The sequence below is a fragment of the Cyanistes caeruleus genome, chromosome 1 (assembly GCF_971803275.1).
Source record: "Cyanistes caeruleus chromosome 1, bCyaCae1.hap1.1, whole genome shotgun sequence".
NCBI lineage: Eukaryota > Metazoa > Chordata > Aves > Passeriformes > Paridae > Cyanistes > Cyanistes caeruleus.
The window spans coordinates 73,173,273-73,196,672 of NC_141701.1; the positions used below are offsets into that span (position 1 = coordinate 73,173,273).

The 23,400-nt window shown below is 38.4% G+C and overlaps 1 protein-coding gene across 21 annotated transcripts in view; it reads right to left on the minus strand.

The window, feature by feature from the left end:
* The window catches only part of CTNND2 (catenin delta 2), a 693,808-nt gene that overhangs the window by 66,409 nt on the left and 603,999 nt on the right, over positions 1–23,400 (minus strand). For all 21 annotated transcript variants that reach the window (XR_015289263.1, XM_086897815.1, XM_086897796.1 and 18 more), the window contains 2 exons: positions 17,841–18,014; positions 2,944–3,094 (listed from right to left, as the gene is read on the minus strand). Coding sequence is in view for 20 of the 21 variants with exons in the window: in XM_086897815.1 (XP_086753941.1) it covers positions 2,944–3,094; positions 17,841–18,014 (325 nt within the window). In the remaining variant the exon portion in view is untranslated. The remainder of the gene's footprint in view (positions 1–2,943; positions 3,095–17,840; positions 18,015–23,400) is intronic.

A 23,400-nucleotide genomic window follows, 5' to 3' on the forward strand; every position in this document is an offset into this window, starting at 1 on the left:
TCTACTTTCCCTTCCTCACCTTTTCCTTCTGAGAGAAAGAAAGAACATGGGGATGACATAACTGCATAGAGGTCATCAACACAGCTTTTAGAGGACCTGTGCAATAGAAGTTATTTTCTTCTAAAGTAACCATCAAAAGCAAAAAAAGAGTGATTTTTGTCAACTCAGTGGCATCTACTGGGGCTAGGGGGCAAAGCTAATGGACCCATGGGGAAGTTTAGACAGAACCTGCTTCAAGGAAAGAAAAGAAACCTTCAAAAATGCTGAGCACATGAACAGAAGTGGAAAAATGTTATGGTACTAGAGGGACACAGGGGTGCTGTGCAGCCTAAATCACTGAAACCAAGGAGAACGAAACAGGAAGTATCAGTAGTAGATCTTTCCCTCAGCTGGAAGAAAGAAAAGGCTGAGAAGCCTTTCCCTTGGGTGCACTCTTGGGAAGCAAAAAAGACTGTGTACTATTTTATGCAGACAAGGGTCCTGGAAGTCAAGTGAAAATGACTGTGATCTAACATGTGACCAGAAATGCATCTGGGCAGTGTGTTTAAGGAGAGAAAACTGGGTGTTGCATTATCTAGTAGGCCAGATTTACAATGTTTTTGAATGCAATTTAATTTTTGAAGGAGAAAAATGAATATGACTGTTGTCTCTGCCAAGGGACACATGGCACATTGCAAAAGCAACACAGAAGAAAAAAAGAAGGTCCTTTTAAAGACACGGAGCATGCCTGAAATGAAACCCAGGAAGAAGACCTCACTATAAATAATGTTGCTATGGGGATGGATCAGATAAATTATGAGAGAAGCCTCACACCAACCTTTAGCAATGTAACAACACTGTTGATAGATCTGTGTGAAAAACAAAACAGATTGGTCAATTCAGTGAAGTCTACTATGAAACTTCTGGCCATTGAGAAGAGGTTTTTTTTGTTTGTTTTGTAGCTCAGTACATGTGAGTCTGGATTTTAACAAGCTTTCTAATATATTTTCCAGATGCCTTAATACTAATGTAGGGGCTGCTTGGCAGCAGCAGAATTAGATATATCATTCTCTGGCACATTTCAGTAAAAAAATTGTCAGCTGGGGAAGGAATTACAGGACCACTGAAATGAAAGCTTTATAAAGGCATTAAAACCCCCCAATCAACTCAATTCCAGTTACGTAACTTTACTACATATACAATTGGAAAACTCTCCTTTAAAAAAGGTTGTCTTATGGGGAAAATTCCAGCTTGTAAGGCCGAGTGTGTCACCACAAGAACCTGATGCATTAATAAAAATCAGAAAGATGAAAGATAAACAGCATGTCGATTTTGCCTAGGCAGAAGGATGTTTGAACACTCATAAAGCACAAGCTCCTTTTGAGGCTACCTTTGCATAACAACAGCTAAGGCATCCTGCAATACATATACAATACACAGAAGTACAATATCAACAAAACGGATGGACTACAACATGAGTTGAAGTCCTTGACCACTGCTGATGTTTAGCATTTCTAAAAATCAGCTCTATGATAGACCCTACTTGCTAAAAAATACTAGACAGCAAAAGGAATAATGACTGCTGTTACTGTTTCTTTGAAGTTCAATGATGAAAGACAGAGAAATGAACATACAGAGATCCCAGTTGAAATGGTTCAAGTCTTATAACTCCCTTGCATATTGGCATGTTTGGACTGTTTTTAAGCTGCAGCAAATTACTATTGCAATTATGAAGTACAATTTCTCATAATCACCCTACAAATAACATAAATCATAGCAGCACTCTACAGCTATTATTAAATTACTAAAATTTATCTTAGCTATTCTGAAGTATTCTTTAAGAACTTTAAAAAATATTAAAATGTTGAGGTTGTGCAAATTTACAATCCATAATTTGACTAGTATTTTGAATGGCACATCAGATTAAGACAGCTCAATTTTAAATGTATAGTGTTACATTCCTAAATGATATTTTCAGATCTGGGAACATTAGTACAATGAGACACTCCTCCCAATATGAGAGGAGTGATTGCCTTATTTTAACAACTTACAGACCACAGCTTTAATGAAGCATTAACCCTGAGACAGCACCGGATGCAAATAACAAACATTATGATCATAGTATCTATTTATAAAATTCTGTAATTAAAAGCAGGGAAGAAATATGCTGTAATGATAACAAATCAACAAGTAAGGAAAAATTAACAGAAAATATGCTCTTAATGTACAGAAGTAGAAATAATTTGGTTAAGATTGTTGAAATAATTAAAAATCAAGGGAGTGATTATTTTTCAAAGACAGAACATGAAAATAAAAGCTCAATGACCCACAGTATTTAGATGAATTTCAGCTAAAAAAACCCAACAAATGCCTGAACAAAATAAAACATGTCCAAACCCCTGATGTGTGCTTACCATACGATCAGAATTCAGGGGCAATAATGACTTACATAAATTATTGTCCTTTTCCTTAAAAACATATTTGTTTGTGTGAAGCAAGAGTCTCCCAGTTCTCTTGCTGGAGCTACTAATCTGCCCAGTAAATTCCTGTAACCTTTTTAAAATCTTTACACCTTGTTATTTCACGATTCCAAAGTTACTTGCAATAGGTCATCTGAGGATCAGGAGGGGGTGCTCTGCTTAGATCCTTGACCTGAAAGATGCAAGTGCTACTGCCAGCCTAAGAATGAAATGCTAAAGCAGAACAAAGCCACTGCTTTTCTTACAGAGATTACAGCATGAGATATCAAGAAACATTTCATGATGTTTAATTAATTTAACAATTCCTTAATATATACTAGCAAGTTGTCATATAAAATCTGAATATGACACACTAGAGAAAGAATTAAAAAAATTGTTCTAGAAACGTGAGGATAATTTTCACTGTGCTCATTCTGCTGTGAACTGGAAAAAACAAAAAATCCCCAAACCCACAGTATATATAGGTTGTTTGGAAAGAACATACCTATTAACTCTTTATTTCTGACATCTAAGGCCATGTTTCGTAAAGCTGTAGCAACTGCACATACCACCCGGTCATTGTCTATCCGGAGCAGTTCCACCAATATCGGCAATCCTTTCTCTTTGCGGACAGCAGCGCGGATGTACACTGACCACTGTAAAGACACAGGGGAGAGAGAGTGGGAACAAAGTCAGGTATCCACCACAGACAGTGAGGCATCTGAGCTTACAACAGAGTAAGGGCTAACAGAAGCATTTGGATGCAAAATTCAAAAGAGTAGAAATAATTGCATTGATGGTGCTAGGCAACCACTTGATTTGGCAATCAGCACTCTTTTGTTTTATGGTGACAGAGAAATTAAATGATGAATTGACTTCACCGCCAGCACACCTGGTTACATTTTCACAGCCGAAGTCTGCAGATGACTTACAAAATGCTCACCAGGGTTTTGTATGCAACATTTAATGATGCTTGTTTACTGCTAAACAAACAACATTTGTTTTACAAAATATGTATTAAAAAGTAAGTTCAAGAGGTCTGAGTATTCTTTGTTGTTAACGTAAGAATTATTCAGTCTACAAACATGAAAACACTATTATCATTTCTCTTGTGATTATTAACTTGTTCAGAAGGAAAACTGAGGATAACTACATGCCTGGTTTTGGCAGCTGTAGTGATCCTAGCTGGAATACCGTTGAACATTGAAGTGTTAGCAATTCCCTCAAGAGCTGACCTGATGGGCGCCTGTGCTGTGCCTGACTGCAGGATAAACCCGGTGGCTGATTCTATCAGAGAAGCCTGTAGACATCTCCCACCTGACAGCTGGTCATGACACCACTGGAATGGCCTTGTCTTTGTATTAAAGAGAGCAATATGTTCTCATGTAAGCATCCTTTTTATTTGACAGTAGAAATGATGAATAGAGCGGTTTACTTCTAAGAAACCCTTTAGGAGCTCTAAAAATTATCATGCCAGAGAACAAGGGATCTGTGGAATGTGCAGGGAGTAGGAGGTCTATCCAGAGCTATACATCTTCGGGTTCCCAGAACATGACTGGGTGAAAGATCAGCTATACCACCCTGTTTTCCATTCCTCTGTTATCTCCAGCAGTTGCAAAACATGTAAACAAGACAGCAGCTGTGACCTTGTGGGTTTAAAGCATATGGGTACTGCCAAAGTTAAGATGTTTGGACATCTGTGGATGTACAGATCACCTCAGCATAGCCCACTTCAAACCAAGCCATCCACAGGCACATGTTTTTTTCACTTCATGATCTCTTCACTGAAATTTTCATAAAGTTCACATTCATGCCTCTTGTACTGATAGTAGAAAGAAAATTATTGAAGCAGAATGTTTCCTTCCTTTCACTGCTATGGCATGGACATTCATCTTGCCATTGTACCTGGAAGGTGAAGACAAGTTCTGGAAGGCCTTTGCTTTTGAAATATTTCAAATATTTCAGAAACTAGGATGATAAATCACAGGATTTTCTGATCTAGATGGCCCTTTTCTTTTGACAAAGACATCCCACTGTAAAGAATAATTACATTGCAATAGCATTACTCCACAGCTAGGCAGAGTAAAAACAAAAAAAGGTTAGCACATTCACTGTCAGCAGACCATCCTTAACCTCTGCATATGGCCTCTACTTGCCACAGCTGAAGAACTAACTTTAAAAGCATCTACTTATATAAGATTCATGCCCTGAATAGCAAAAACCAGAATATATATTTATGATCTAAACAGTAGATATGGAGATAGACAAGAACTACAGTGCTGTAATGTCATTCCAGGTGATACAATTCAGCGGAAATTGGGAAAAAGGAAAAAGAGAAACCAGCATTTAAAGACAACTTTTTTATTAATTCTCCTCTGTAGTAACTATGCATAACAAAAGCCAATTGGCTGGACTTTGCTGTAGATGAAAGTGATAATGGTTATGATAAGCTTTCTAGTCAGTTAAGTTAGACAAGGCGTTCTCAGCATCCCTGAGCACAATAATATGTCTAAAACATAAATGTGCTGTCATTTTGTGCAGCAAAGGAAACAGCTTAGGGGAGATAAGTGATCACAGGATTCTTGGTTGATCTTATTCTGTGCTCTCTCCTCCAGTCTCTTCCCTAGAGCCAGTGTATAGGATGACCATCAGATAAAAAAGTAAAACACATCTTAAGGATCAATGGGTTTAACAGGAAATATTTTCTGAATATTTCTTTCCTACACCTTGATTTTAATTCAATATAAAGGATTCTATGAAAACAACAAACGGATATTTCTAACTTTCCGCTTTTAATAAATATGTATTTATCTGCCAGTTAGACACATTCTCACCTGCAGCTGGGAAATGAGCAGTGCCTCCTTGCATTTAAAAAATGCTGTATTTTGTATATCTCTCCCAGGGGAAATATCTGTTGTGTCTGCTGTGATTACAAGGCGACTACCAGCATGAGAGTTCAAAGTAGCAGTGAGAATATTTTGAGAAAGAAGTGAGCCTGTCTGGTTGAGGTGAGAGTTCAAGCTAGCTGTGAGTATTCTGAAAGATGCTGTCAGTCACTGCAGAAGTACGTCACTGATGAAGCAGCTCCAAAATGGGCTACATGGTGAACCAGTGGGGGTGTTTGTTTTGAGAGAAAAAAGCTTGTCTATTCAATACCAAGGAAAATGAAAAATGATCCTTAGATTTGTGGTGGTTTTGCATTGATTGACATTTGGGGAAAAAATAAGAAAACACCCCTGGAAGTGATTTCTTTGAGAGAAGTTGCTGGGAGCTTCCTCGGTGCCTGGGACAGGCCAATACTTGGCTGTTTCTGAGAATGGATATTTTGGACCATTTAGAAATTAGATCCGCCTCTGTGAGATCCACGGTTTAAAAACCACAAACCCGGGAACTCTCTTTTTTCTCTTCCGGCCTCGAAAGGTAACGGGGCTCTGGTGGGGGCTGGCCCCACTCCCCTGCGGCCTGGGGGAGGCCCGGTCGGACCCCAGCAGCTCCCGAGCCGGGGATGGAGGCTGGGGATGGGGGCCAGCCTGGGCCAGGCCACGGCTACTGACATCTCACCCACACTAAGCCCCCCCTACCCCGGCCTGTACTGACAGCTCCAGGCCAAGCACCCCCCTCCAAGTGGCTGCTGGGCGGACGGAGGGGCCCAGAGTGGCCGGAAATCCAACACCATGACTGCTGCAGCCACTGCCTACAACTATCTGCAGGCCTGGCAAGATTCAACCCTTTCAGTGCTCAGACGAGACCTCCAGACCACTATTCTCTCCTCAAGAGAAAAAGACAAAGTAGAGACATAGAAAACAACATGAAAACACTGAGGTCAGTAAAGAAAGAGTCAAGCCCTAGACAGAAGATGAATGAAGAGGTTAGCATTGGCTTGAAATATTCTTTTGGTAGGGCCATAAAGATGAACAACGATATACTGAAATATCTCCTTTAATTCATGAAAGAATAGGGGGGGGATGAAGTATTCAAATTGTAGATGTGAGCAAAGGCATCCATTGATAAAGCTAAGCAGATACTGAAGTTGTTGTGATCCCATGAGACGCTTGAACAGAGAGAGACATGAGAGTGATGAAGACCCTTTGCCTCCAGGGAAAGAAGAAAACCTCTATTCCCAGAGATGATTACAGAGACAGATGAAGAGAACCTTTGCCTTTGAACAACTCAAAATAATACTCCATGAGTTCATGGCCCATGGACACACCTGTAGTAGGGCTGTGAGAATGGGAGGAAGTGTCACGATGCAGAATTTTTGCACAGGCGACTGCTATTTATGGAAATGAAAAGCCACAAGAAAACTGTTTCTTGTGGAGAAGTCTCCGTGGCATGGCAAGAGAAAACTCCTCTCCCTACAAGAACTGATGAAAGACTATTGTATAGTTGGTATCTGATCTAACATCCCAAGTTTCGTCTCTATGCTGTCAGTTGGGGAAGGAAAAATGTTAGACAAGGAGAGGAAAGGTATTTTGGAAGATTTATTCTGATGCTTCTTATTCTTGCAGTTCTATTAATAAAGTTTCTTTATACCTTTTAAGTTTTGAAATTGTTTTGCCCTTCTCCTAATCCATATCTCACAGCAAGAAATGAGTAAGTGCACTGGTGATTTTAGCCAGTGCTAAACTCACCATGGATTACTCACTATATTTTAAAAAACTCCATACTAAAACCTCAGTAAACAGTTTTCCTTTAGCTTTTTTAATCACCTACCAAGAGAAAACATAAGTACTTGTTTCATAAAGCCAGGTTTACAACAGACTTCTTGGGATTTAGTATTTTCATCATCCATTCCAACCCAAAAGTTTAAGAGGAACGAATCAGGGAATGTTTTGCTTTTAAGCCTAGGAAGAGTAAGAGATATTGTAGGAGAAACACTGAAATAACTCAGTATAAAAAAAAAAAAAGAAGAAGAGAAAATGTAAACCTCCTTAATAAATAAATGATATGCAAGCCTTCAGGATCTGTAATGAACCAATTAATTTGATTACAACAGTAAAAAATGGAGCTCCAAAGTTTCATGAGGGAAAGATCCAGATATAATGTTTTACAGATACACATGTCACACGTACATCTAAAACATATAAACCTATAAAACAATGGGAAGAGTACTACAGAAAAATTATGTACAAAATGTCTTCTCTCCCCTGTGTACTCCTCTCCCTCCCAAACTTTTTCCAGAGGATGTCATCCACTTTGGGAAAAGTTCATGGACTCCTCAATGTGTGATTTGCCTTAATTTCATCTGCTGTTTCAAGTCATGAACCTTAGGCAGAAAGAGAGAAATGCTTTTAATTGTTTTGATGGTCTCTGAAGAACTTTCCATGTGGAAAGTGGTATAAACTGTCTGGTTCTCTTTCCTTAAGCTGCCAATTAGGACAAGTCTCTGCAAGCAATTACAGTGTGCTGTGTGAATTTCAGGAAAGTTCAAATTGAGGTGCCTCAAAAGGCTATTTCGTTCTTGTAGAGAGTGAAGAAATTGATTCAGTCTCATGTATACTGATGATCTTTCTGTTTGCCTAAAGCCATTCTGGAGTGCCTGCATTTCCATATTGTGGGTCAATTGCTAATACGAGCTCAGTGAAGTATAAAAGAGAAGAGATGAAAAATCATAAAAAAGAAAAGAGACAAAGGGTTTGCCGCCTATCAGTAAGTAAACGAGGCACTCTGCTAATATGCCTAATCATCCTGTTACTGCACTAATCAGTGGCAGTGTCAACGATCAAATAGCTGCTCAGTTTGTAAAGCCAAAAGCATTCTTATGGGAACAGCAAACACTTTAGTGTGTACAAGCAACTAGAAAATAAAATAAAATCATTGTTGTTGCATCAGATTGAGGCTAAATTATCAGAGACAAGCACAGAAACCACAGTCTGTGCATGAACACACTTTACCAATGATGGAATTTGGGGGGTGTGACTACCACACATCATTTTGAAGGTACATAGTAGAGTTCTATGTCCACTTTCATTAGTAGTTCCCTTTCTATTTTCATCACAGTAATTAGGTAGGAAAATAGGTAAACCTGCAAATGATTTCTTTTGTTTGTCAGCTATTGTTGCAGAAGTGAATGCCTCTAAGGCTTTAAGATTATATTAGGCTGAAACTCTAGAAAAAAGTAATTACTTTAGATAAAACTCATTTATATTTTTCAGAAAAATTAAAAAGCATTTATTCACTTAACTACTTTTGGTGTTTTATATGGTTTTCTTTATTTCCCTATAAAGCAACAACACAGGAGACCAAACTGAACAATTAAGAAATTTCCATCATAAAATGAAAAAGAAAAAAACTAGCAAATTAATTTCCCCCTCAAAATACAAGAAAAAACAACAATTGTATACACTTGACATTTTCAATGGATTAACTTTCCTGCCATTGACATCAGTGTTCCTGAAGTATCTGCAGAATATTTCATCACATACTTCAGTTTTGACTAGAATTTGGATGGTATTGGTACAGTTCAACACTGTGACCAAAAGACTACTGAGTTAATGAATATTAAAGGGAACTACTGAGATGTAAACTACAACATGAAAGTTAAATCAGGGCAGCAGGCATGACAAAGCAAACTAAGTTACTCAGCAAACTAGAGTACCAGGAAGATTAGAGAGACTTGAGGTCTGTTAGGAAAGGCTTAGAAAGAGTACATGCTAACAGCAGTAAAATAGCAGACCATGGAAAAAGAACGACATGTTGAATAATCAATGAGCAATGTGCAAGTAAATCAATGAGCAGAGATATTTCTCTCTGTCTGATCAGATTCAATGTAATATACCTATCAGGAAAAAAAAAGAAAATTCTTCTATATTTGAAAATTACAGATGTACTTTACTCAAATAACTCTACAGGGATCTCTAAGAAGTTACATGACCTTACAGAGAACAAAGCTCTGAAATCTTGGTTAACTTTCTGCAGTTTCTGGATCGAGCTGCAAGAGACTTCCTTGATTTCCTTCCAAGATTTTCTGACCCCTCACTGCAGTGTTCTGTTCTCAGAAATGATCCTGTTTGGTATAGTACCACCAATTTCATATCTTTGTGTTGGGACAAGAGAAAAGTATTAACTGGTTAGTCTTCTCTTGCTCCACAACCTTAGTCAATCCTAAAGCAAAAGGAAAAAATCCAGTGGGCAAAGATACAAAGTTAAATAGATAACCTAGAAAAAAATAAAACAGTGTTAAAAGAAGTGATCTTAAACAGTGTTTTGGGTTGCAATGCAAGATGTAACCAAAAGTATGTATTCTATTACTATGTTGAAACCAGGTGGGACAGTTATCTCTTTCATGACCCATCCCTCATAACTGGGGGATATCTTCTGTTAATGGGCTAGCTGTTAAAACCAGATGTGGCAGTGTTCTTTATTCCTTCCAGGACCCATTCTCCCTCCAGAGGGACATTTTCTGTTAATGGGCCATTGAGTCTCACTGAATGACTGATAAAATGACATCATCCCATTGTGAGATGCTCCACTCAGGGAGAGGAGCCAAGCATCTATACATGTATATCCTTGGAGACTCGGAACACCATAGCAACTTTTCACCACTGAATTCCCAGAGAAAAGAGACCAGATCCATCTATATCACTGGACCTTCAGAGGAAAACAACACCCTTCTATGGGATCATTACTTCAACAGGACCACATCTGTCACTCCAGAAGGACTGCAGCCACCATTTAATCGGACTGCTACCAACACCCTGATCAACAGGGTGCCAGGTTGTATTCTGAGTCTGTCAGTGGGGTTTTTTTTTTTTTTTGTTTTCTTTTTTGTACTACTGCATTTTTATTTTAATTTTCCTAGTTAAGAACTGTTATTCCTATTCCCATCTCTTTGCCTTAGAGCCCCTTGATTTCAAAAATTATAATAATTAGGGGAGGGTTACATTTTTCCATTTCAAGGGAGCTTACAGCCTTCTTTAGCAGACACCTGTCTTTTCAAACCAAGACAAACAGGAAGGTAAAACTGATAAGGAATTACTCTTGTACATCATTCTTGGTTCTGCAGTACAAGTAGGTACAGATTATTTTGTGTTTCCAAAATAATCTGAGAAATTTTACAATCAGTTTTCCAAACACTGTAAATAATATAATTAAAATATTAAAGATTTGGGACGAAAGCGACACTTCTCATGCAAAGAAAACTGCTTATATTAAGGGATTACTTTGACCATGAAGCCACTATGAACTATTGTTCTCCCATTCCACATACAGATGTCCATGGTGATTTCCTCATGATGTCTGTAATAGAAGTGTTTGCAGCAGCAGGTGTTGCTTTGTCCTGTCCCTTCAATTTTGTCTTCTGTCCTCTAGAGCCAACAGATCTCACTTTAACAATTGATGCTGCCTCATTTACAAGGTGTTTCTAACCAGGTAAGAATTCCTGATGGAATAAACCATTGGAATTCCTGACAGAATAAAGCATTGGTTATTTAAAAAACTGACCTCGTGGATTACATAGTAAAAGTGGTTTTCTGCATCCTATCACATACAGATTCATAATACTACTATTTTGGAGAAAATGAAAGTAAACCTTTTCACTGTAATCCAAAAAAACTTTCTCCTGGAACAGCCTGATGAAACTTCAAAGGGTTAATACATAAATAACTAAAGTAATCAGAAAAGTCTGGCAAGGAACCCACAATATGTACTTGCCTGATAAGAGTAGATTGATTACCTAGATGCCTGATGCTTTAGAAAATAATTACTCATTATCTTCAAGTGTCTGGATGGTAGGGAGCTTGAAACTCTTTCTCATACTACTCTTTGAAACAGCTGCACTGACATTGTGCCTAAATTGATCCCTTTTATATATTCAGTTTCTTTATCTAATAATTTACTTAATGGAGCTTCCGCTCCTGTGAGAGTCAGATTTACCGAGCATGGAATTAACAAAATAAATGCAGTTGCTTGTCTAAGGAACAAAGACTAATATAGCATTTAGCCTATCTCAAGAGATCAGGCCAATGACCCATAAACCCCATTCACATGGATATTGTACCTGTATACTGGGGATCAAAGGCAGGGACATTCAGTAGCCTAACCAAAGATTAGCCTTTTCATTCCCTGCTGAGTATGATCAAACATGGAACAGAAAGGAGAGGAGCTAGAAAGAACCAGCAAGGAATGCTATGGTTTCGTAAGATTGATACTGACCTCAACGGAGCAGCACTTGCTCCTCATGTTACAGCCAAAGGACAAGAAAGGAGGAGGGTTAGAAGAACTGCTACCTTGGACTTGCAGAGAACAAACTTTGGGCTGTGTAGGAAAATGGTTCACAGAGTACCTTGGGAGACAGTACTGAAGGGCAAAGAAGTCCAGGAAGGCTAGACATTCTTCCTGTTGTTGATAGCAACAAGTCATCCCTCTATGTTCAAAGATGAGCTGGTGGGGAAGAGTAGCAGCCTGGCTGAAAAAGAGCTTAGGAGGACTACATGGATGTTTTGAGGGAGAAAATCAGAAGGGACAAAGTCCAGCTAGAACTTAATCTGGCTACAGCTGTAAAAGACAACAGAAATGTCTCTATAAATACAACAAAAAGAAGGTTAAGGAAAATCTCAATCCTTTATTGGATGCAGGGGGAAACACAGTGACAGGAGATGAGGAAAAGACTGAGGTACCTAATGCCTCATGCCCTTTCATCACAACAACCTCAGGCAGCGCTACAGGCTGGGGGCAGAGGGGCTGGAAAGTGGCCCAGCAAAAAAGGATCCAGGGGTGCTGGTTGACAGTGGATGAACATGATCCAGTGTGTGCCCAGGTGGCCAAGAAAGCCAAGAGCATCCTGGCCTGTATCAGCAATAGTGTGGAAAAGGAAGTTGGCCATCCTATCATGAAAGCAGATGAGGAAGTTCATAAAGCCTGTAAAGTAACTGAGACAGAAGATTGAGTGCACAGAAGGGACTAACCAAGGCCCAAAGCAGGAGTGCTATCTGTTCCAATGTAAGCCATTGTGTTGCCAGAAGAAATATAGTAAATATTGTTTCCTGTTTTTTAAAGATAGGTATTGCCCATGTAAGTCATGATAGTACTTTTTTTTTTTTAAAGGATCATATGAATGAAGAAATTATTTTTAAGGGTTTGACAAACTAAGGAAATGCCACTTGCAGTGACAACACTGTGTTACCCACTGCATGTAATAGAAAAGATAATGTAGGACCAGAGACAATGGACAATAACTGAAACACAGGACTTTTACAAAACAACAGGAATTGCTTTTTCACTTGAGAGGGGGACTGAGCATTGGCACAGGTTGCTCAGAGAGGCTGTAGAGTCTCCTCCAGCCTTGGAGACATTCAGAAGACCTTTCAGACATAGACCTAGGCAAATGCCTCGGAGTGGCCTTGCTTAAGCAGAGGGTTAGACCAGATGACCTCCTGAGGTCCCTGCCAATGTTAGCTCTTTTTTGATTCTATGATTCTATGATTCAGAGCAACAGGTCTTGCAATATTGCAGTAATGTCTGGCAGATAAACTGACATCAGCCTAAATTCAGCTGTCAGATACATACACAAAGAGACAGTAATAAGCAGATATCCTAATATTTCCTTTCTTCCTGAGAGGGTAATTTTAATCAGAAGTGACCATATTGGATGCTTGACATTGTTAACTTAAGCACATTTTGCATATAACTTCTTACAGGCTCAGCAATTCAATGTGTTAATAGCCAATTGACCAAGGTGCAATCTAAAAAAGAACTTGCCGCTTTTATTTTCACCATCTGAGGAGAGGTACTAATGCCAGACTACATATAAAAAGATCAATTTTACTGGAGCACTCTTGTAATTTAAAGCATGTAATTTTTTTCAAGGCATTAAAATTTTTCGAAGGCATTAAAATAAAAAAATTACATGAGGTTGCAGAAAGGACTTCTGGTTTGAAGAGTTATAGTAGGAGAAATTTCTTAATAAGCAGGCAATTGTCTTCAGAATAGAGCTGAGGGAGTCAGAAAGCCTCCTCTTTTCTTATTCTACATTTTTGCACAAATTTGGTTAAACACAAATTAAGTGGCAAAGAAAAATAAAAGAGGTTCCAGTGAAAGTTAATACCTAATGGAAAATAAAGAGTTTGCACTAGTTCCAAAGGCATGTCTCAAACTTTATTTCTTCAGGGAAAACTCCAGCTAAAATTGACGAGGAAAGTGTTTCCCCAGTTTTATTATTTCATATTTCTGAGCAGCTTTAATATTTGAGTATATTATATTAAGTATAATTACAAAAAGCCTATTCTTTAAAAAAAAAAATAAATCTTAGAGTGGCAATGAGAAGAAGCAAAGCCAAACCCAATGGCAATGCTTTTTATGTGTTGTTCCTTCTGTCTGCAGGATGTTCAGGATACTGTGAAATTACCATGGTTATGATTGATGGGATAAAAGGCTTCAGGAAGCAATGACTTTTCTAAAACAGCAACCCTTCCAGACCCACATAGCAGCTGAGCTCTGCAGAAGGTGGTAGGTAGGTGCAGATCCAGGGCTGACAAGCTGCCCCATTGCTGTCAGGTAGCAGCACTGTGCTTGCAGTGTGTATTACTGGCAGCCAGTCAGGAGGGGGACATGCAGTGTCACTGTGCAGGGCAGAAGTTAGACCTTGGGCAGCAATGTGGAAAATGTTAATTTATCCAGTCTTTCCAAAAGATTTATGTATTTGGCTGTCTCCATAGATATTATTTCAGAAGGGCCAATCCTGTTTTTTCATAGATATGCTTACTTTTGTTCAAGTAAGCACATGAAAAAAAAGATATCTCTGTGAGGATATGCATGTAACTTTCCATGACAGAGATGTTTCTTCAGATTCCAATACCAGTGTCCTCATGTGACAACATCTTGATGCAGAATATTGAGATGAACAAATGTCTGTGTTTATCTGAAACAGTCTCTTCCAAAATGAGTTCTGTTTTGTATATAAGCTGACAATCTTTTCTGAAACCAGAATATACACCAAAGTCAAGAAATGCAGTCATAAATTATGCCATGTTAAATTTCCACATTGAAAATATTCTTCCTCATACCTCAAAATCAGTATCCTGTTTTACTGATTCTTCATTTGGATCTCTTCATATATTTGCCACCAAGATGATCCTTTTCTAATTTGTTACAGATTGTGCTTGGTCTAATAATTATTGCACTGACCAAATATTTCATTAGCCATTATAAAAAACTCCAAATTTTAACTTTGCAGATAGGTAATATATATCAAGACCTTAGTCCAAAGTGCTTCATTTTGACATAGAAAAACTGTACATAAATGTTGCATACCAGGAGTTGGTGGGGAATCCCATGAGTGGAATACCCTGGGATGAGACCCATATTTAAGAAATGTTCTCCCACAGTTCCTTTTTGTTTTATGTACCCCAGTTACATCATTCAAGTTACATCATCCCAGCCTTGTCCCCACCCCAGAATTACGTCATCCCTGTTTTCCACCACAGTTCTAGAATGTTCCCCACTCCTGGTTTCCCCACTGGTCCCCATTCTGTCACTCTGCCTTTGGACCCTGGTTGGCTGTTGTCCTTTAACCATGCCTCTGCACTGCCCCTGTGCCCTCTACCCATTGGCCCTCATGATGCTCTGCCCTTCCCTGCCTGTATAAGACCCTGGACCATCCTTTGTTCTTGGTTCCCTGACTCTGGTCCCATTTTTGGTGAGGATAATAAACTCCCCAGGAATACCAAACAAAGAACCCCTCTCGTCTCTCTTGTTTGACATTCATAAAGATCATGGTGTGCGAGCGTCTGGTGCATGGAGCTATCCCTTTCCCCGGAGACACAGCTCTCAGGAAGATCCTGGTTTCGGCAGCTCCTGCCATGCTGCCGAACATAAATATGTCACACTTTTTTCTTTTATGTTAGTATTTGGCTTTAGAAGGAATTCCTGCAACTGAAGCAGTGCTAAAAATGTCCTACAGATTATATTTCACCATGTGCATGTGTTGATTTTATGTGTATGTATCCCTGAGAAACTATATTCCCTGAAATAATGAAAACTTTCAGCCTTTCTGAGCTGTTAATCCTTAAAGCTACATACTGCTGCTTTCTTTTCATGCTTCAAATTTTCCAAAGTTGTCTAGGAGATTTAGACACATATTGACTGTTAATTCTAGTGGTAGACATTTATCTAAATCCCCTACACAACTTCTTATTTTTTTAAAATTACTCAGGCTTCCTTTTATCTGCTCACTTTCCCTCTGTAATAGCACTGGCTAAGCACTCCCTCTGTTAAAAATATTACCTCTTGGCCACACAAGAGGATTAGACAGCTTTGTACCAGAGGAACCAAAAGGGTGAAACAGTTAGGAAAGAAATATGCAAGTATATCAACTACACTGTATTTTTTTCCAGAAAATACTGTATTTTCAGTAGTGTGTGAGCACATCCTGCAGGCTGGGTGCCTCATATAGTCTGTGACTCTTCTGGCATTAAAATAATGCTAATTGGAAAAAGCCCACAACTGCTATTGCTATTAACAGCAACATTGTTTATCTTCATACAGTTGGCTCTTCTCTCTTTCAGTCCATCATAAAGTTATTCTTGAAAGAATTCAAGTAAAAAAATCTCCATTCTTTATACAATTACCATTTGTTGGAGGAACTAAAATATTAAAATCTCCCTTAGGAATAACCTCTTCTTTTAAGAGTTTTCTATCTTTTATTTCAGTCATTTTATATCTGGACTGCAGCAGTGGAAAGGAGAGGTCAAAAGGTGGAAACATCAATGCTTATGTAATCCCCAAAGAGGATTACTCCCCTCACAAGAATGGCTAGTATGACATGTGAAATTAAGGATATTCATTCTGTGTCTCACATCGCTTTTTGTAGAATTGGTGGATCTTTAGAAAAATAGAGCAATATGAGAACAACTCAGTTTTTCTCATGGTATCAGCACAGATAGTATTAAAGTCCAAAACCAGTTTTTCTAAGCCAGCCAAACCAAAGAGCTCTACAGAGCCTCCCTTCCTCTCCCTGTACACTTCTGCCAACTAAAGGATGACAGGTATACAGATTTATTAGAAATAGGAGAAGGAATAGCGCTTGGATTTTAGCACTTCTATTAGTCCTGGCAAACATGTAGGCATTGTTTTCTCATTTGGACCAGGGCTACACCCATTCCCAGATGGACAGAACACATTTATTGCATTTCTTTGCCAGGATTACATCATCTGAAGCAGTCTACAACATGATAATAATAAAACCATAATGATTTTCAGGCACAGTACAGGATACTGTATAGGACAAAAAAATCACTGAAGAGGTACTTTGTTAAATCATTTTACATGACACTGAATGCAACAGTCAAAGGCATATTATAAGTCTAGTGGAACACAATTATAAAAAAACCAAAAAAACATAATTTTCCTTGGCAGAGCTAGTGAGTGTGCCAACCCAACTTCCAATAAAGCTTTATGGGAGAAAGAAAACAATTTCTTAGTGTCAGTGCTAATATTTCAGATTGAATGCTTAATTAAATTGGTATTTACATATCTCATATGAATGCCCAACTGCTTAAAAACCAACAGAATACCTTCTGAGACATAACTTTGATCAGTGCATTTCCCCACACATGACTGTTTTCATTGTAAATGAGAAAAATTCCTGATAAGAGTTAATTTAAAATCAATGCACTATAGTTACACCATAGGATTAGACAGTTAGCAGCTTCACCTGATTCAACCAGTTTACCATCAGGAAAGTTGCCCTAAAAAGTAAACAAAGTTTAATGTTATCTTGAAGTTTACTGATTTGTTCTAAATTTTTAAGTATTTTCTAAAATTTTTTACTTGACATAGTGCAAATAATACGTAAAAGAAAAATGGTGCTTTTGAATATAATTGAAAAATAGGATTAGCTAGAGTACAGTGCCTTGATTCCACATTTCCTCACTCACTGGATATAATTAATCATATTTTGAATGTATTTTAATAATGCCTTATTTTAAAAAAAAAGTAGATGCTAAGATTACTTGTGCTGGTGTTGCATCATTTATATCTTGCTCTGCTGTGCCCTGGATTCTTCTAGGGGACGGAATGTCATCCAGTTTCTGCAGTGACAAAACAACATGATTTAATCTGATTGCCACTGGTGGCATTTTTGTCTCATTTTTCATGGCTCTATCACCCAGGTTCATGATGAACTGCTTCTCCTCATTCTCCACATTTGGATATTGGTTTTCAGTGGCAATTTTTCATACTTGATTTGACTGATGTGAACTTTGCTGCTGTATGCTGACATTTGCTATGATATGACTACCTAGGACTTGAAATACTATGTCAAATCTGACTTCAGATAGTTCTATGAGATCAGAAGGTGATTCCAGCACCAGAAGCAATTAGATACATTTGTATCAGCAACCTGCTGTCAGCTGTAGGGTGGTTTCAGAACTAAAGAGGAAATACATATTGGTTTAATATTCTTACCTTCCAACTCCCAGCAGCCAAGTTCTGCAGTGCCCCAGCTGCCCCCTCCAGCGTGTCTGGATTTGAGCACTCAGAAAGAAGTGTGAGGTAGGGTTTGACTATTGAAGGGTGCCACAGCATCTGGATTCCTTTGGGTGGTTCTGCACAGTCTGGGAGAGGTCCTACGCCATCCCACTGTTGGAAAGCACAAATCAGATTGTCAGCAAAGAATAGTGAAATACATTTGAGAATTGCCTCAGTTGAAACTATAACATCAGTGAAGGCATCCATAAAGAGATGTTCTCAATTTTTGTACATCATGTGATTCTTCATGGAAGAACCAAATTTCCTATTCAATATTCCTTATAGATGAGCTGTAAGATTGGCAGAAATCCCAATGTTTTAGCTAGCTGACATAACAAAAACACTTTTCACTGCATGTATTTTTTTTTGTGTGGGAACAAGCCCAATCTTAAGAGGCAAATCTAAAACTTGCATGGGGAGAAGAGATTTTCTTTCCCATCCTTCTCAGTTCCCCATGTTCTCTCTCTTCCCATGAGAGGAAAAACAACACAGAATGCTACTATGGAAAATCAAATCATTCAAGCACAAGAACCCTCCATCACATGAAAGGCACAAGTGTGACAAGTCTTCCTCAACCGCACAACTTCTGTCTTCTCACAATGAGAGTGCAGGAGGTATTCAGCCAGCCAGCTGTGAGGTCTGAGACTCCAATGCAATTGGTAGAACCAGCTCTTACAAAACACATTGTTCCTCTCATCACATACAGAGTTTTTCCATGAGAAACAACGCAAGTCTGATATCCAAAATGTGCAATATTTAAACCTGAACAACAGGTAGGTTATTGCACAAAACCCACTCTTACCAGAAGTAAATACTTTATTCCAGGAGGACAGGGATTCTCCTCTCCAGTGGAGCACACAACACTTGCACCTCACATATGAAACATCTCAAAGGAAAATACACAGACTTTTTTTTTGCCTTTTAAACAAAAGTAAGATGTGGAGTGCACTTTCAACAAAATTTTAAATAGAAATCTACTTACATATTTATTGTATATTTTGTTTCATTTTGTACAGATAAAGAGATTTTAATAATTCATGCCACTAGTGCCACTGTTAGGAACAAGCCTTAACTTTTTTATAAAATATCTTTTCTAACACTCTGACATGTCCACATTGCATAATACAATAAAAAGTAAACCTTTTAGTACTTTGGGTTAGAGATTACTTTGTCTATATAAACAAAAAATCTGTACCATAACATTAAACATTTTCTAAATATACAAATATAGAATAAGTCAAATTAACTCCTTGTTTTAATCTGCAACAGTTAACTAGTTATGAGTGTACAATAATACTTGCACTGGGAAAGACCTAGAACCTCTTGTTCGCAGGAAGTATCAATCATACTTTATTTACACTAACTTTAAAAATAAAATATATTTTAAGGGACAATTAAGTCTTCCCTAATAACAAAGAACCCAATTTCAACAAGATTTTGTGTGATTAATACCTTTAGGAATGAAACCTGCTGTTTTTTTCTAAATTAAAGCAGAACAAACACCAGAGTGGAAAGCTAGAGGAGCCATTTAATACACACAAGCAGTTACCAGAAAGCAGCTCAGATGTGAAACTCACTACGCTGGACAAATGTTATTCGAAAGAACTGGCATAGCAATGCCCAGAGATGGTTGAGAAAGTAGAGGACAAATGCCTTCTGGAGAAACAATGCCTTCAAATGACACTATTATGGAGCTGTGTCTTTGAAATTTTTAATGCATTTTTGCCCTTAAACCAACAGATTGTTTTCAATGCATATGACTCAGTTCTTCTTTTTCCTCCTTATAAATCACCAGCCTTGACAGAAATGAGTGCTTTTCAGCTCATAAAAAATACATTAAAGCTTGCTTCTTACTTTAACTCTCAGAATTTAATCATTCACACTGTCCAGATTTTTTTTTTTTTAAACAAATGAAAGACATATGTTACAGGTCAAATCTGACCTCACACCAGGTTTAGGTTTTGTACCTTAGTAAGTCTACTGTTGAATGACTTGTGATATCCAAGGACACCAATTCAAGTCTTCACTTGTCTCATTCCAACTTGCATGAATTATACATTATGCAACTGAAGAGTGTTTGCACAGGGTATATTATTTCAAGGACAAAACACATGAAATGCATCAAATGTATCAGATCTATGCATATGAGGGGGTATATGCTTATGTGAGAATATAATTATTTTTTTTATGCTCGGCTATTTACACTCTTATGAACCCAAGGACTACTGAAAATCAGCTGATATAAATAGGGCCCTATATACATGTTCACGCTGTGCTGGTACATATAAAGCACTAGAAATGATCTAGAAGATAAATTAATATTTAATGTTGTTTTGCCATTCTGCCTAGTAATGAGAAAACATAAAAAAAAAGGAGACAAATCACTGCATTTCCTTGCCTTTCTTGCAACTCATTTTCAACATGATTGCATTAATTCATCATCAACTGTGAGGGATACCTTTTTCTCCAAGATGCTGTGATGCCTCAGAGTCCATGTAATAATCTTTGGTACCACATATGCATGTGCAGTGAAAGCACAGGAAATTCAGTGACCCTGGAAAACTTCCTGCACTGCTCTTCAGATGCTGTGTGTGTGCTCAGAGCAGCCAAGTGGCTGCACAGGGAGGGTGTACTTCACCAGTTGGTATGGGGCCATGTTTTGGATTTGTGCTGGAAACAGTGTTGATAACCCAGGGATGTTTTAGTCACTGCTGGGTAACACTGACACAGCCTTTTCTGCTCCTCATCCCACCCCATCAGCGAGGAGAATGGGGATGCACAGAGTTGGGAGGGAATACCATCAGGACATCTTACTCCAACTGACCAAGGGGACATTCCATACCACATGGTGTCAATGCTCAGAATATAAAGCTATGGGGAAGAAAAAGGAAGGGAGGGCATTCGAAGAGATGGGGTTTGTTTACCCAAATCGTTGTTATACATGATGGAGCCCTGCTTTCCCGGGGATGGCTGAGGATGAGAAGCATTCATGACTGCCCATGGGAAGTGGTGAATGAATTTCTTCCTTTGCTTTGCTTGCAAGTGGGGCTTTTGCCTTCTCCATTGAAGTACTTTTACCTTGGCCCACGTGTTTTCTCACTTTCACTCTTCTTCACCACCACCCCATTGAGTGAGCAGCTGTGTAGGTTTGGTTTGGCTGGGGTTAAACCATGATACCTGCTGTGCCTGTGGCAGCCTCTTCACTGTAGGGCTTAGGGGCTTCTGGTGTCTTTTGTCTAGCTGAGATCAGTGCCTGAAGCCCAACTGTTGCAGGGCATGCAGAATTGAGACAGATAAGCAAAGAAGCTATTGGAAAGGAGATTTGCCTGATCTTCATTAATTTATTTTGTATTTCATAAACATCAATTGCCTGAGAAAAAAAAAAATCCCCAAGTGGTATTAGAGTCCATATCTAAAATAGTGGTCAAGGCATGGCAGAAGTTGCTTCACAGTTTGCCTTGCTAAATATTTATGAGCTGAGGCAGCATCCTCACCCAGTAAACACCTCTACCCAGTAAATTACTGGAAGAGTTACTGTACTATTGCAGCACATCAGGAATGATCAGGAAGGTCTATTTGAAATAGACTGAGGCTACAGCAGGAGCCTCTGGAAAAGAGGACAACATGCAGTTACTCTTACTAGCTTATACTAAGGAGAAAAAATAAGTCATAAACAAATATTCCTTCCAGGCTTCCCTCCTTCAGCTGAAATTACCCACATATATTGTGGTTGAAGCTGACAAACTGCTTGTTACGTGGGTTAGATACAAATCTCTCATTTCCCGAGACTGGTGTAAAAAAAGGATGAAAATCAAGAAAAATAAAAAGCCAAATACCAAGGCCTTTTAAGAACAACAGACTTTTGATAGTAAGAGTACTCTAATAAAATTTCCAAATTTTCATAATTGTAAGGAACTTTGAGAGGAGAAAAAGATCACTCATTGAGATGCTCTCCTGTGATGCACAACAGGTTATCTACCACCTTTCTCATTTTAATGAAACTAAATCTGTATTTATAGTGCAATTGTACTAAATACCTGGGAAGGCTTCAACTCAGCAAGAGCAGTGCCCTGCGGATTTTGGGGTTTGTACTAACAAACTCAAATTAGTGGGGCTTGCTTTTAAATATGTATCACATGACAATAGGTTTTCCTGTGATAACAAAACAACAGTATTGTATTTTAACTTATTGCATATGAATACTTTCCCCCAGTCTGTACAAAATACCACTACTAAAAAAATCTAGAAGATTAAAACAAACACTAGCAATGTCTGTAACCATCTAGACCTCTCTCCAATGATCCTAGACATTTGGGATAGTCTGATAACACTGTAGCTATGCTCCTTGAACCAGCAGTGACAAAATTCGTATGAGCAATTACACAGTGCTTACTAAAACCATTTCTGAAATGCCAAAGACTTTTAAATTAACAGGCCCTCTAAGATAACACTGGTATCTCATCCTGCATGTCTTAGTGGCTGTGGCAGTCTCTGCCAGGTCTCCCTAGACATGTCAGTCTAATAACCTCTTCTGGACACCTTTGTCTAAGAGGTGAATTGGCCAATGCTGTAAAGCACAGAAATCAGAAATTCAGCAACAAAACTACACCCGAGTCACAGAGCTTGATTTCAGAATCCACGCAGCTGACACTAAGCAGGCAGAAATACCACTGTTTACATCAAATCAAACTTCAGTTTAGATATCCAGGCCTAAATAAGTATGGTAAATATAAATGCAGGTATTGACACAGTGACTACAGGAGCATGGTGGGAAGGGCAGAGCTAATTGCATAAATAATGGTACCCTTCCCAGTTTAATGCAACAACATTTACAATTATAGGAAAGGTGTTTGAAATGCTTTCAAAACATTTCAATGTATTGAATCATTATAATTAATCTCAGATATTAATACATCTAAATTGTACTTTACATTATACTTTACACTCTTAAAATAGTTGTCAATACCTTTATTCAACTTTTTATTATTATGCTTAGCTAAGAAGAAAATATTAATTCAGTTTGTGCATTTTCTCTTTGCTTAAAAACAGACCCTTCCCAAATGAAAGGGGATGGAGTTAAAGTTGGGAAAACAGTCCTTGGCATGTCATTGCATGCCCTTCTCTCCACAGAAAGCTGAAGCTAACTGGCTTTGCAGTATATTACACAAACTGACAAATACAAATTATATTTAATAAGCCTGCAGTTTTGACTTTGAAAATAAATTGGCTGTACATGACACTGAGGGGCTCACAGAGTATCCGGGAAGATACTGTGTAGGCAAGCAAGAAAGTAGAAATGGTTTTCAAAAAGCTCTGTAAGGATTCGCTCAAGATAGTTGATTCTTGCTACACAACATTTGACATAATCACCTTGTGCAAGGCGAGGAAGCAACAACTGGAAATAATACCTTTTCTGAGCAAAGACGTATTGGCAACACAACCTTTCATCCCTAATCACAGTTCAAATTATTGGTTAAACCCAGGACCTGCCACCATT